Source organism: Lissotriton vulgaris, chromosome 1_2 (assembly GCF_964263255.1).
Source record: "Lissotriton vulgaris chromosome 1_2, aLisVul1.2, whole genome shotgun sequence".
NCBI classification, from domain to species: Eukaryota; Metazoa; Chordata; class Amphibia; order Caudata; family Salamandridae; genus Lissotriton; species Lissotriton vulgaris.
This window is the reverse complement of record NC_141686.1, coordinates 81682489-81697895: the sequence shown is the minus strand read 5'-3', so window position 1 is coordinate 81697895 and position 15407 is coordinate 81682489. Positions and strand designations below refer to the sequence as shown.

The window sequence follows — 15407 nt, the reverse complement described above, 5'->3', positions numbered from 1 at the left end:
TCCAGCATTTAACCACCACCTTAGTATGTTCCCGCCAGTCCAGGCGCGTTCGTCAGGAATACAAGAGGGATTCACAATTGCCTTGCACCATCGATGCCCTATCCACTTGTTAGGCAGGCTCTTCCATTTCAACACACCCAGTCATTAATCACCTGCAGTTGGGAGGCCCAATAGTGCAACCTGACATCCGGAACTGCAATCCCTCCATCAAAGACGCCCCTATGTAGCTTATGTAGGGCAATTCTCGGCGACCCTCCCACCCACAGCAGCAACCGTACCTCCTGCGCTATACGCTTAAAAATCATCCGTGGTATCTGAAAGGGAGTGTTCTGCAGTATATAGAGAAGCCGCAGTAGCGTCAGCATTTTGTATAGGGCTGCCCGTCCCATAAGAGAGAGTGGGAGCGTGCGCCAATAGCTAACATCTGCGGTGAGACGACTCATTTGAGGCCACAGGTTTTTTGCCATGAAATCCTTCTGAACCCTAGTGATGTATATTCCCAGGTATTTAAACCCACCCATCACCACCGGGGCTGCGGATTGCTAGGGAAGGGTCCTGAGAGAGGGAAGATCACCGCCTTTGACCAATTAATATTGTAAGCCTAATAGCTACGGAACAACTCAAAAATGTGAAGCACCATTATGGAGTAATACGGCTGTGCCAGGTATAATACAATATCGTCGGCATATAGGGAGCTACGTTCCTCCCAATCCTCCGGTGCCCGCAACCTCCAAATCTCAGGATCTCTCCTGACCCAGTGAGCCAGGGGCTCCAACACCAAAGCAAACAGGAGCGAGGCGAGAGGACATCCCTGCCGCGTGCCCCTCCGGAGCTCAATGGATCTAGACAGGGAACTATTCACCCTCACCCACGGCGTAGGCCTCTTGTACAGGAGTCTGACCCAGCTGCAAAAGGAAGGGCTAAAGCCCAGCCGCTGAAGGACCATAAATATGTATGGCCATTTGATACTGTCAAAGGCCAATGAGGCGTCCAGTGACATCAATGCCGTTTGCTGGGATCTAACACCCTTGGTCATGTGCAGCACCCCATAAAACCAAGTGCTTCTACCAGGCATAAACCCTGACTGATCAACATGCACCAGGTCCTTAATGACCGATAGCACCCTGTCAGACAGCACTTTTGCCAGGACTTTGGCCTCCACGTTGCTGAGGAAAATAGGCCTATAAGAACTGCACTGATCAGCCGGTTTACCCTCTTTGTGAATTACCACGATCATGGCTGCCATTTGATCCTCCGGGAGATGACCCACCTCCAGCTCCTCCTGCAGCATATCTAGGAGCGGGGGCAATATTATCGTTGCCTGGGTCTTATAGATTTCAACCGGGAGCCCATTGGCTCCGGCCGCCTTTCCCGACTTAAGTGCGCTCAAGGCTTTACCCAACTCTTCCACCGTGAGGTCCGCCTCCAGATCGTCATACGCTTTGGGGGGGCACCATTGGCAAGTTAAAATCCCTAAGAAATTCCTCAGTCAACTGCCGACCTTATGCTCACCGGGGCGTACACGTGCTCGAAGTGTGTCGCAAAGGCCTCTACAATGTCTGTACTGGGGGTCCAAAGCACATCCGCTGTGTCTCGGATCCCCACTACCCATGACCTATCCATGTCCCGCCGCTCTAGCCATGCTAAGAGTTTAAGGGCCTTACCCCCGACAAAATAAAGGCGATGTTGGGTGGCCAGCTCATATGCTCGTCCCTCGCCCTCCGCAAGGGCCCGTAGATCCTGCTGTTTCAGCACCAACTGCTGTCACGCTTCTGCACAAGACGCCAGCTCAGCCTTTCCCTCCAACTGGCTGATCTCATGCTCGAGTTGTCTACACTGCAGGGTCTCTTCCTTTTTCTGTGCCCCAATCCGCGCCTGTTCCTGCCCCCTCAACACCCTCTTGTAGGCTTCCCAGAGCGTGATATGCGATTGTACTGTCCCCCTATTTTCTTTAAAATACTGCTCTAAGCCTTCCCGGAGCTTATCAGTGAGTAGCGGGTCTCTCCGTCACCATGGATCTAACTGCGGCAATGCTGCCCTATCAATGAGCGGGCCTTTAGGTGTGGCACACACCGGTGCATGGTCAGAGATCCCCCTTGCTATGTGATGTGCGTTAGAAATATCCCCCACTCTATCTGTGTGAGTGAGTGAACAGATGGTCAAGTCTAGAGATGCACCTGTGCCTGGCCGAATAGAAGGTGTAGTGTCTCAGTGATGGATTGTGTGCCCACCACAGGTCTACCAAACCTATCACCCTTGTGAAGTTTGAAAGCCTGTATGCCAGACCGAAGGCTAGCCCTATCCACCACCAGGTGCATTACCACGTTCATGTCATCTCCAATAAGTGCGGTGCCTCAGAGCAGCTCTGCTATGAGTGAACTGAGCTGTGGAAGGACCACCGAGTGAAGCCCATGCGGAATATAACATGAGCCGAATATCAGCTAGCGCCCCTTCCATTTACCCGCCGTGGCGGCAAAGCACCCGGCAACATCCATCCACGTGCGGGTGATCGCCAGGAGCAGTGCCTTGCGTATGAGACTGCCCACCCCTCTGGCCCCAGTCGTAAACCTTGAGTGCACTACCATTTTATAGCCAAATCGATCTAAGGCCTTGCAATTGCTTTCCCTTGAATGCGATTCCTGAATGAGAACAACGTCCGGGGGAGGCCTCCTCAGATACTCCATCACTAGCATGCGCTTAATCTTGTGGCCCAACCCGTTCACATTCCAGGACCAATACTTCACCATGGCAGTGTCTCCCATTGGCATTGTAGCAAACTGTTGGCAATGGGCCTCCCCTCCTCCCCAACCCCTGTCCCTGTGGCAACCCTTATGCTCTGTTGGCTATAGAGGTCTCGAGTGTAACTATCCGACCCCCCCGACCCCCATCCCTTCAAAGAAAAACATACAACACAGCCCCCTCCCTGCTCGGTGGGTCCCCAACCTCACACCATCCAAACTCAGAGTGCCTGTCGCCCAAGAAAAACCCAAATTTCCATTAGGGGGTTGTAGTCTGGCCTCCTGCGTAAAGAGATCTGTCTTCTGACTGGTCTTTTTAGCCCCACTCCTACGCCTCGCTAGGCTGAAAGATACCCATATCTCCCTGCAGCGCTGCTAACCTGCCAAATAGGTCAAATAGCAAGTACATGCTGTGTTCATGTTCCAGCATCACGAGTCCAAGGTTCAGGCCCCAGTGTTCGGGTATCGACATTAGATTCACTCTCTCAGTAGCAACACCACCACCCCTGCGCAGCACCACTTATCAGTCTCAGCCCACCGAGGGGTATCGCCGTGATAACTCATCTGTCCGTTGTCGCCACAGATATCTTCTGGGAGAGCTCCCAGCCTCTGGGCCCTCCTCCTCTCCATTCCGGTCCATCGTTGATCGCCTGTGTCCTCTTTTGTAGCTCACGGTGCGCCAGCCCTCCAGCCAGTCGCTCGCCTCCTCTGTCTTGTCGAAGAAGTACGCCTTTCCGTTGTCCAGGATTTTGAGCCGGGCCGGAAAGAGCATCATATACTTCACTCCCTGTTCCCTAAGGGCTAGTTTCACCCCATCGAAGGAGCGTCGCTGGCGTTGTACATGCAGCGCGAAGTCCGTAAAAAACCTGATCGTGGCATTCTTGTGCGTAAGGTAGCCGTGCCGCCTGCAAGATGGCATCCCGATCCCTGAAGTTTTGGATACAGGCGATGATGGTGCGCGGGGGGCCCCCGGCCTGGGCCTACCCCCCAGCACTCCATGAGCCCGCTCTATGGAGAAAAACTGCGACAGACGTTTCGGCTTCAGATGATGGCGGCCGTCCGGATATCACGCAATCCGCCGCACTCGCTCAGTTAGGCCTGTCGTCCTTGCCGCGGGAAGCAATCGTCCTGTCCCTGTGAGGGCACTGTCTGTTTCTTCGCCGTACCCGCGATGCTGGGTTCACAGGCGCGGTCCCACCTACTGCCTCGAGGGGGCCGCCATCTTGCCCGCACTCGCGTCTTTCATGCAAGCATGTCGCCGCTCCAACGCGGTCAATCGCCTCCAGGTTTGCGCCGCAGTTTGGGCTTTGCCGCCTTTCAAGTCGCTCAGATCCCGGAGTGGACCCTCAGAGCCAGGATAATGCCGGATATGTGGGGGCAAAATCACTGTAGGCTTGCGCAGCACACTCAGCCTGCGGCCATATTCTGTGGCTGCTAGCCACGCCCCCGTTTAATCCAATTGTTGAGATCTATTTATGCACACGCGCACACATGCATCCCATACAATAAGTAGAAAATTGTGTTATTCTGTAGTTGCATGTATGTGTTTGGTAATTGCTAGAATTTTATAATCATAATCAAGTTCTGCTGCCTTACTTTCAAAGCTTTTGTTGATGATGGATCTCAATTTTTAAGTAAACGATTAATAAAGTACTGTCCTGCACTGGAGCTTTATTCTTCATCTGAATTTCTGCTGGCTGTCACTAGATTCAAGAAAGTGGAAATGGGTAGCTCCAGTTTTTCTTATATGGAAACATAACATTTTTGCTTTTCTTGTCTAGAATATAGATGACTTATGAAAACGTGCACAATTTTAGCTTTGCCTCTTCTGAATTTCACCTATTTTATTTTTGTGCTTTAACAGTAAAGAGTTGTCCGAGTGTGGTGCTCAAAACTCCGAGCTAGATGCAACCTACATGAGGAAGATGAGACAGAAGCAACTGCAGCAGCGGTTCCGGGAGCAAATGGAGAGAAAGCAGAAAAGCCTGGGTTCTCTGGAACCGCTGGCAGCTGGTGCCAGTGACACTGGTATGTTTACTGATCAGAACCTAGACCACAGCTCCTGAATTCTTTTGGTCCCTGAACTTGGTATCATGCTAATGTAGTTTTCAGAATTATTGAAGGCCTCGTTTAGATCTTTGGGGACGGCTTTCTCCATCACAATGGTGACGGATATCCTGTCTTCTGAAATATAAATCCTGTAGGCTGTAATGGATTTATGTTTCAGTGGACAGGATGTCTGTCACTGTTATGACAGAGAACCCTTTCGCCATGATGTATATCAGGCCTCATGTTTTTGATACAGTTAGTTTTATTTAAAATTAAAAAAATCTTGGACCACCTAGGTGGTTACTCCAATCGTACATGAGAACTTGTTTCACATACAATACACATTAAATGGAAGACATACCTTGCTACAAGACCAGCAAAGTTGTGTTCAATTCAGCCTCTCTCTCAATTGACCTATGGTTGTTGGGGTAGCCTTCGCTTGTTGCAACTTTGCCCAGACATCTCATTCTTAGGCCTGTGTTCTAGTATGATCTACTCCTCCCTTAACCCCTTTTTAACGAGTGGAATTCTAAAGATGTCTGTCACTTCCTTCTAAATGTATCACAGATTTCCTCTGTCATTGGGTCTTCCTCATTCAAAGCAGTCTGCGTTTCCTTTTTGGATCAGAGAATGCTGAAACAAATGTAAATTTCCTTTAGCTATCTAGTTCTCACCTGCATCCCAGTTTGCATGGATAGACCAGTTCTCTGGTGATACGTTCGATTTCCAACAGCACTGTCCTGTCAAATCACATTGAAGCAAGAGACCCAGATCTCTAGTGGAGACCATTTCTTGACATGTGCATTTGTTTGCTCTCACTCTGTCATGCGTTACAGCAGGGGTGTATCAAAGCCTTACCAGATGAGAAGGTGGGGAGACAGCAATGGGTATTGCAATCGGGAGTAATTGATGGGAATATAGACAGGGAGTAAGGATTACATGTGGTGAGAGCTGGAAGGGCGGGCACCAGTGCAGCCAGTATAGGAGCGTGTGGGCATGGAAGTTTAAAAAGAAAGTGGGGAGAGGAGAGAATTAGATGGATGTGAAACAGCAGGTCTGGATTGGAGGAGATCTCTTCAGCAGGGATCTGGTAGATCTTAAGTGATACCACTGCCAGAGTTTTTCATCTTAGGTAGGATAACTCAGTAGGTGACATGTGGCCCATTCTGCTGTTGCTTTTTCTACCTTCTTCTGTTGCATAATTTGAAAACATTATGACCTAAAAGCTTCCACAAAAGTTAGACCAAGTGAGGGATTCTGTCCCACTGAATGCTTTAAGATTCTCGCCCATAGTAAATAAGTTGTTCAGGTCTGTTTTGAAGACCACTTTCCCACTACTAATAGTTGTTTGTAAATATGCACCAGCACTTTATAAGATCACTGCTCTGTTGATAAGGAGGAACTGCTCTGTTGATAAGGAGGAACAAGATGCTGGTATTCCAAAAGGTCTTGCATTTATGCCAACTATTCGACCAAACTTTCTTGATGCACAAACAGAACTTCTAAGGTTCTTTAGAAAAGTGAGACTTCACAGCTACTTCCTCCTCAATCCTACACCTGCTAAGAATACCAATACCCCATTTAGACAGCCGTCTACTTTCTCCCCCACTGCTGGCATGATCCCTGGACAAATTCTCACTTTTGAGAAACTTGTCATGAAGGATATGACTGATCTAGAAAAACAAAGGACGTTTATACCCTACAACATCTCACTACAGGAGAAGAAAGCACTCTCCACTCTAAAAACAAATCCAGCACTGATCATTATGCCTGCAGATTAGGGTGGTGGGATTGTCATTCAGGACATATAAAAATGAGATTCTTAGACTACTAAGTAACACCGATCACTACTGCACACTTCCGTGCAACCCCACCAAGGAAATACAAAAGCTTATTGCAAAAATTACCAATGGAGGCCTAGACGCAGGATTCCTTAGTAAGAATTACTGTGATATACTGTTTACCAAAAATTCACAAAAATCCAGAAACACCACCAGGATGACCTATCGTATCTGGTTGCGGTTCCATTTTGGAACCATTAGGACAGTACATTGATCACTTCATTAAAGAATTTGTACCCCAGACTAAATGCTACATAAGGGGCTGCATGTCCATGATCAACCTGATTGAAGAATACCCCTTTGACCTCACATCCAGCACAATGTGTACGCTGGATGTGGAGTCACTCTACACTAACATCCCACAAACTGAGTCAATGCTAGTCATTGAACAAGTACTCAACCGGCGTCCTCGCCCACATGCAGTACCCACCCTATTCATTTTACAACTTCTAGAAATCTGCTTAACTAAAAACTTCTTTCTTTTCAATGAGCAGTTCTACGGTCAAGTCCGGGGCACTTCAATGGGATCAGTTTTTGCTCCGAACCTAGGAATCCTGTACATGGATGATCTCGAGATGAGATGCATCCTCAATTTAGACAACCCCTTCCACAGTGGCATTGCCCTGTGGAAGCGGTATATGGACGACATATTCATGATCTGGAATGCATCAGCTGAATCCCTACAGCAGTTCCTTCACTGGCTAAATAATAACTGTGGCAGATTCAAATTCACTTTATCAGAGAGCAAGATCAGTACTCCCTTCCATGATTTAAAAATTGAACACCAAGATAGGCAACTTGCTACTAGTCTTTATCGAAAACCCACTGAGGCCAACACACTGCTTAGCTACAGTAGTCCGCATCCCTGTGCCTTACGTGACTCACTTCCTAGTGAAGCAATGATATTGAGTGCCAAATAGTGCAACCGGGGATATCCACGCAAACTTGTCCGTCGCTCATTGAAAAGGGCCTGGTACTGTCCCAGGGACGTCCTTCTGGTACCAAAACCCAAAAAGCCCCAGGACAGACTAGTATGTGTCACTACGTTTTCACCTGCATCTAATGCCATACGTAAGAGTGTCTTGAAACATTGGAAAGTCCTAAACGCAGGGGTTCTTAACATTGAACGACCCATGTTTAAGAGAGCAAAAAGCATAAAAGATCATTTGGTAAGGGCGGCTTTAATTAATGATTTATGGGGCCTCCCTCGCCTCTCCGGCCATGCCAAATGTGGGGAGTGTATTGCATGTGACACCCCCATAGAAGGGAAAGACTTCACTTTTAACCAGATAGTTTGAAAGGAGGAATTTTTCAAATTGTAACACTACAAATGTCATATAGGCCATTTTTTGCCCTAGTTTGAAAATATATGGCGGACAGACAACTCAAAACGTCAGACTCCGGATCGGACAGCACCGCAGCAAGATCCGCTGCAAAACTCCCAACGCACCATTAGTGTACCATTGTTTTGAACTTGGGCACAGCGAAATTGACTTTGCATGGATGGTCATTACTGTGATGTAACCTCCCCCAAGTGGTGCTGACATCCCCAACTGCTGAACAAGGAGGAACTAAAATGGATACTCAGAACTGACAGTATACACAGTGGCCTGAATCGCCTTGAGAATTGGACCTCGTTACTATAAAGCTCTGGAAATAACAGAACCAGTCTGACCTTCAACTGTCTTACAGCTCCTAAAATAATGCACTTTTGTATATATCACACTATTATGCAGTGCTGCTCTTAATATATTGCATTAATGTATATATATATCACACTATTGCGCAATGCTATGATACCTCCATGATGTAAGAATGTTGCACTATTGTACATATCACCACGTTTCTTCCCAGAAATGCATTTTACTCTACATTCTCCTCATGTGGTTAATACTCCACTCTAAGATTGTCGCCGTGGTTTTCATCCCAGCTCAATCCCCCTGCACCCTGATCACATGCCAAAATCACGTCACCAATTACATGCACTCCGTCGCGGTTATACTACCGCCACTGTTCGTCTTCCAATTCACACATTGACCTCCCTGCCTGAGCCGCAGCACCTGGACCTTATTTAAGTATTCATTCGGTAAGTGTTTTTACGCCGATGCCGCTGGCACACCCGCCCGGTACTCCTCCCGACTACGTACTTATTTAAGCTTTGGCCCCCAGGTCCGCCGTCGTGATGATTCTCCTCACAGACGACACTAACCAGAACCGGAGCGTCCCGCTCTTATCCCGAAGGGACGACTTTGCCTCCCGAAGCCGCTGGCTACTCCCATTGCAGGCTCCTGGCATTAATTACTTAACCGATGCACAGGTAAGGATTGCCGCTCATTGTCCTGGGCTCTTCTCACAATCAGAGTAGGAACCCCTTTTTAAATATCATTTTCATTTTCAGGAGCTTGTACTCCTCCGTTCTCACGGTAAATTAATAATGCATTATCCTACCGCATGTGTTCATCACACTTTAGCCCTCACTTTTGAAAACCCCACACTGGCTCCTGTACACGGCGACCGCCTCGATCGTGAGCCATAAGGTTGCTCCTATTCACCATGTTTTCATCACAACGCAATTCTTCCTCCTCACTTCTAACCAATATTCCGATCGGATCTCAAACATAACATCCTAAAAAGGGTTTCATCAATGCACAAAATTACTCCTAGGTCATTTATTTCCCCCACAGCCATGAATCTGCCTTTCTGCACATATGTTACAGCTGATAATACATGTATGGTCTGCCCTTATGTCTTAAATGTAATTTTATCTTTTTTTTCCCCCTTATTTTCTTCCTCCCACTTTGTATTATATGTTACTTAGTATTAGACAAACATGGAATTTAATGTTTGCACACAGGCATGTTTATTATTACTGTCCTGAGGATGATCCCATCATTTTCTCCTAAGGGATTGAAATGTCGTCGACACCATATGTACCATATGTTTCTAAATATTTTGAATCACAATTTGCAGTGGTACTCTCCTGTAATTTACGTCTGGAAAGCAATATTGAACACAGACTTTGAGTTTTTGCCTGAAACCCCCTTCCCCCCCCCTCCCCCACTCACAATTTATGTTGCCCATGTATGTTCTTGGGTTAAATGCAGGTTGCGTCCCACTTGTATGTGTTATTTATTGCTTTGCTAAAATATCTATTGTTGAATATATGCTGTCCGGCTGGACAAAGAACATAGTGTCTATCTAGCATATGTTGACCAGTTGCTCCTTAAGTCTTCTTGTCTAGGGACCACTGTCTTTAGTAACAATCAATACCCTCAAGGTCCCTACCGTATTGCCTTTAGGTTCCCTTGTCTCCTTTGAAAAGGTATTCTTGTTTAAGGCAAATAGATAGGGCATATTTAAGGCATTTGAACTTTACCCAATTCTTGTTCTGCTACCAATGAGGAACTACTAGCTGCTGTTTTTATTCAGCTAAACTATCTGTTGAAACCGTTCAGCCACATTGAACTGTATCCAACAAGAACAGACTCTTGACCGGTGAAAATCCGATCTACTTTGACGATCACTCTGAGCTACTTACGGTTGTTTTTACTTTGCACCAGCACTATATCAGACTACTGCTCTGTTGGTAACGAGGACCAATTTACTGCCCATTTTTTCTGGGGGAAAACGGCTCTCAAGGCCCTTTCCCTAATCTTTGTGCTGCTGTAAATGAGAAATAATTCGCTGTTACATTTATTTAGCCGACTAACGTGGCAACCCCAGTATACTTTAAACTGATGATTACACTGTTTCAATGTGTATGAACCCGACCTCTGTTTTATTACTTGAACTGTTTTTTTCAAATTGCAAAGGTTTTAAATCACCACAAACAATAAAGCATTATTATCAGTTGTTAAAGTCGAAGTTTTGTTTTTGCCTGTTAAGATTTACAATCTCTTCAATTATGACTTTGTTTTCCTGCAGCCCCTCACCTTGCGCAAAGGACTTCAACAGTAGCCAATGTTCACCCTTCAGAGGAGGATGAGTTCTTGGCAGGTAAGAACATGGGCGTAGGAAGTGTGGGGGACGTGGGGGATATGTCCCCCCCAGATTTTGGAGTGGGGGGGACACGGGGGACGGGACGAGGAGACAAAATAATTACCCCTCGCCCTCCTGTTAATCGCAGGGCCATTAGCGCGTGAAAGCGCTCGCTAATGGCCCTGCACTTGCCCTGCTGCAGTCAAAAAGGCCACTCGGCCTCTGCCCTTTTGTTATGCTGTAGTGAGGCTACGGTTCTGGGAAGGGCCGAGAAGGTAAAAAAACTCTTTGCCTTCATGCCCAGAGAAGGCAAGGACAGTGTCCACTTCTCCTGATCTGCCTCTGGCCGCGCCCTCCTGCCCTCTCTCTCTCTATTCATGCTCTCTCTCTGTCTCGCTCTTCCTCACTTGTGTGATTTGAAGAGACCCTCTTACTACTCTCTCTTGCCTCTCCTTTTCTTTATTTGTTCCCCTGTGAAATGGATCCAAAAAAGAGCGGAACACTTTGGCTGGAAATGTCCTCATTTTCTGACTGTTTTCTACTCCAAAGAACAACCTAGTGGTGCAACTTACCAGGGGTTGGCAATGTAGGATTTGCACGCACACCAAACTTAGGGGGTGATTATAATGGCAGTGGGACCACCTCGTCACCCCATCGGTGACTGCATCACCGCCCGCCATATTATAATGGCAGGCTGTTCCCTGGCGGTCGGAAAGACCAACCACCACAAACCCGACGGGCACCTTGAGCCCGCCAGTGCAGCGGAGGAGCTTGTGGTTCCTACAGTCCTGGTTGTGGTGCACCGCAGTAGGGATTACGATGTCTCTTACCCGCCAGCCTATCCATGGCGGTTCACACACCATGGAAAAGATGACGGAAAGGGACATTGGGGGTTGGTACCCCTTTCCCCCAGACATCAGACCTGGGGGTCACCTATGATGCCCCCCCTACATATCACTGCATCATGAGGCAGGCACCGCATTGTGCCTGCCACGTAGTGCATTGATATATTTACCCTGTCTTATTTTTTACATTGCAGTGGATGATGCAGCCAGCAGCACCTGCTGCAATGTAAAAGATAGGCACTGCGAACGCCATAGAGGCGGTCGCATTGTAATGCCTATCGTGGGGCCGCCACCTTTCAGGTCACCGGTCCCATTCCCCGATTCGATAGCAGACGGACTGCAGTCCACCTGCCATCGGAATCAGCCCCTTCAAACGTCATGGTCTCTGCTTCATGCACAAACACTTTTAACATGTGCAACCTATTTTCGGGCCACTGGAGTTATGCAGCAATGGAGGGCAAAATGATGTTGCAGTGTTGACTAAATTATGCAACAATAAAAAGGCTGCAGCATAATGCGGTACATTTTATACTTTATTATTTTTACATATTTATACATACTAAGAGCCTCTGCAGAGCTTTTGCCTCATTAGTACCTGTGTAACATACAAATGCAGCAGTGGGAAAGGTGACCAGTCAACCTTTGCAAAGGGCCCTACACTCCACAGCAACATAAGTCACATTTCTTTTAGTCATTTTTGATCAGTTTGAGCGACAAAATTGTTTTGGGTGAAATTGTTAGATTATGCAGCAAATTATGTATTATGTGGCATATATGATACAGCCATAGTTAAGTGGAAACATTTTTCCACTTAACTTAATGTTGCCCCAACATTGTAGTTCATCATTTTGTAAGTTCCCCAAACGCAAAAGTCGATTTTGGGCACAATTTGCATTTTAAAAGCAGTCCTACAACACAGGGCTACTTTTAAACTGTCCTCAGGCTTCAGCAGTGCACACATGCAGGTGCAGAAAGGCTGCTGGCCTCTAAACTGCCATGTCCTATTATATTCTAGGGACTTAAAGGTAGTTCTCATCCCCCTGCCCTATTATGTACTAGGGCCTTATAGGTCCTGCCAATCATAGGGGTACCCTAACCCATAGTGCACCCTAGTGCATGCAGGTGTTTCACAGTATCTTTAAGTGTCTCTTTCAGAATAGCACTGGTCCTGGGCCTGGTCAGTCAGAGTCAGGTACCACCAGTACCAGTCAGCAAAACGTTGGGGAGTGCCCAGGGCACAGGATGGCTTTGCAACACTAGAGAAGTACAAACTCAGAATTAAAAACATAACACCATATTTGGGGGGTACTCTTTAATAATCAGAATTGATTTGTATCCTTATAAACCCATTTTCAAATATTAGGATAAGGAAAGAGTGGGGTAAAGTCATAACATTTTAATCTATACCTTGAGGTTTTCATGCAGTTCTTTGATGACGGTTAATTGCTTACTGATCACTGTTAAGATTTTAACTTATAAACTGCAAATACCAAAAGAATCTCTCAGACAAAAGCAGTGACTCACTGACCTATTTACATGATAATGCAAAAGGAGCTGATGGACGGAGCGCTGAAACTTTTCAGCCACTCACCCCCAGTCACAGATCTGGGTTGAATCCATCATCGTTCTTTAGATCATTTTGCCACCCCAGTTCAGACACAGCTATAGGCAAATCATTCTTGACCCTGTGCCTCATGGGAACAGTCCAGCCCTAACTGCCAAGCCATGTCTTACCTGGACCAGAAACTTTCATACTGGGACGGGTTTCAGGCTAACAGCCCTCATCAGCCGGGCTACCTTGAATCAAGTGGCAAAGTGAGCAAGGGACCCATGTATGGGAATACCCTGCCAACTTAGGGCGAACAAAGCAAGCACAAGGAGATGATGGTCGGACCACTGACCACCAGTCACAGATATGGGTTGAATCCATCGAATTGCCAAGTCATGTCTTCCCTGGACCAGAAACAAGCATCCTGGGACCAGTGTTGGCCTATCAGCCCTCATCAGCCAGGTTTGAATCCAGTGGCAAAGTGAGCAAGGGACCCACGTCTGGGCATACCCTGCCAACTTAGGGTGAACAAAGCAAACAGAAGGAGATGATGGACGGAGTGCTGAAACTTTTCAGACACTCACCCCCAGTCACAGATCTAGGTTGAATCCATCACTGTTCTTTAACTCACTTTGCCACCCCAGTTCAGACACAGCTATATGCAAATCAGTCTTGACCCTGTGCCTCATGAGAACGGTCCAGCCCTTACTGCCTAGCCATGTCTTCCCTGGACCAAAAACAAGCATCCTGGGTCTGGTTTCGGGCTAACAGCCCTCATCAGCCAGGCTAGCTTGAATCCAGTGGCAAAGTGAGCAAGGGTCCCACATCTGGGCATACCCTGCCAACTTAGGGTGAACAAAGCAAACACAAGGAGATGATGGATGGAGTGCTGACACTTTGCAGTCACTCACCCCAGTCACAGATCTGGGTGGAATCCATCATCATTCTTTAGCTCACTTGGCCACCCTAGTTCAGACACAGCTATATGCAAATCAGTCTTGACCCTGTGCCTCATGAGAACAGTCCAGCCCAAACTGCCAAGCCATGTCTTCCCTGGACCGGAAACAAGCATCCTGGGACTGATTTGCATATAGCTGTGTCTGAACTGGGGTGGCAAAGTGAGCCAAATAACGATGATGCATTCAACCCAGATCTGTGACTGGGGATGAGTGTCTAAAAAGTTTCAGCACTCCATCCATCATCTCCTTCTGTTTGCTCTATTTGCATGATATGCATTTTGTGATCTGCGTGGTACACATTCTTTGCAGTAGGCATATTACCCCACTGTGGCTACCTTACCATGAGTCAAAACTTCCACTAGACAAACCTCTGATCTCTCTCAATAAAGAACATTAATCATCAAAGTTATCTTCACATTTTTATTGTTCCCTGAAAATTGCTGGAGACCAGGAATACAGCAGCAGGTACTTTTCAATCCATAATGCACTTGCAAACACAATGCCCCCACCCTAAGTTAGGGACCTTTGTTTGCTTGGTGCATGAAGATGCAAGCTTCATATACATGCTTTTTTAACATTTGGTCTGATTACTATGTAAATGTAAATAACAGTAAAGCGTAGATGCAAACTGTGACTACATGCCTGCTTGTCTCAATATTTCATTTCAAAAGTATGCAATTGTATTCGTTTAATGGGCAGTGATTTGTATAGGGTCACCGGAAAGTCCACAAGGTTGTCCCTGTCCCCCCCAGAATTTTAGTGTTTCCTACGCCCCTGGGTAAGAACATATAAACCTGTTTAGATACAGCGAAACAAGACCGCGGTCAAATGCAGTAAGATGCCATGTTCCACAAGCAAATGAAGACCGGTCTCTTTTGCACAGTTCCCCGGAAATTAACCTTGATAGATGTACGAAAAAACAGGTTTATGTTGGATGTGAGCAGTATAGGAACTATTGAAAGTTCAAAATATGCAGGGCACGTGCGTTATGACTGACAGTAGTGAGTGTATATAGTTATGGTTAAATCTATCTTCCTACTTATAAGAAAGGTGATATTTAATTGATCTGCACGAAATTTGCTAGATAATTGGTACAACTGACTGAGTTTTGGAATGTCAAGAATTGTACAGATCCTACCGATGCGGGAGTCGTGAAGGGTTTGTGGTCAGGGAGATGGTAAACTGGGGAAGGGAGTTGATGGTGGGATTGAGCGAGGGAGGTTAAAGTGGTAGTCAAAAAATTTGTATTTCTCATTTTAGCGCCCAAAATAATTTTTGCTCTCCTCTACAGCAGAAACTGCCTAATGAACTTACATCAAATGTGCCCCAAAACTAGAATTGTACTCGCAACAAGACCTTTTGAAGTTTAATGTAAATCCATTGAGTTGTTTGAGACATTAATTTCAACAAAAGATGACATGCCAGCTTTAAAGGATTAGACTAATGGT

General features: G+C 46.6%; 1 protein-coding gene across 4 annotated transcripts in view; it reads left to right on the top strand.

Moving 5' to 3' along the window:
* Positions 1 to 15407, top strand: part of RAD52 (RAD52 DNA repair protein) — a 309192-nt gene that overhangs the window by 235430 nt on the left and 58355 nt on the right. For all 4 annotated transcript variants that reach the window (XM_086952848.1, XM_086952851.1, XM_086952850.1 and 1 more), the window contains exons 9-10: positions 4603 to 4766; positions 10553 to 10624. In XM_086952848.1, coding sequence (XP_086808974.1) covers positions 4603 to 4766; positions 10553 to 10624 — 236 coding nt within the window. The remainder of the gene's footprint in view (positions 1 to 4602; positions 4767 to 10552; positions 10625 to 15407) is intronic.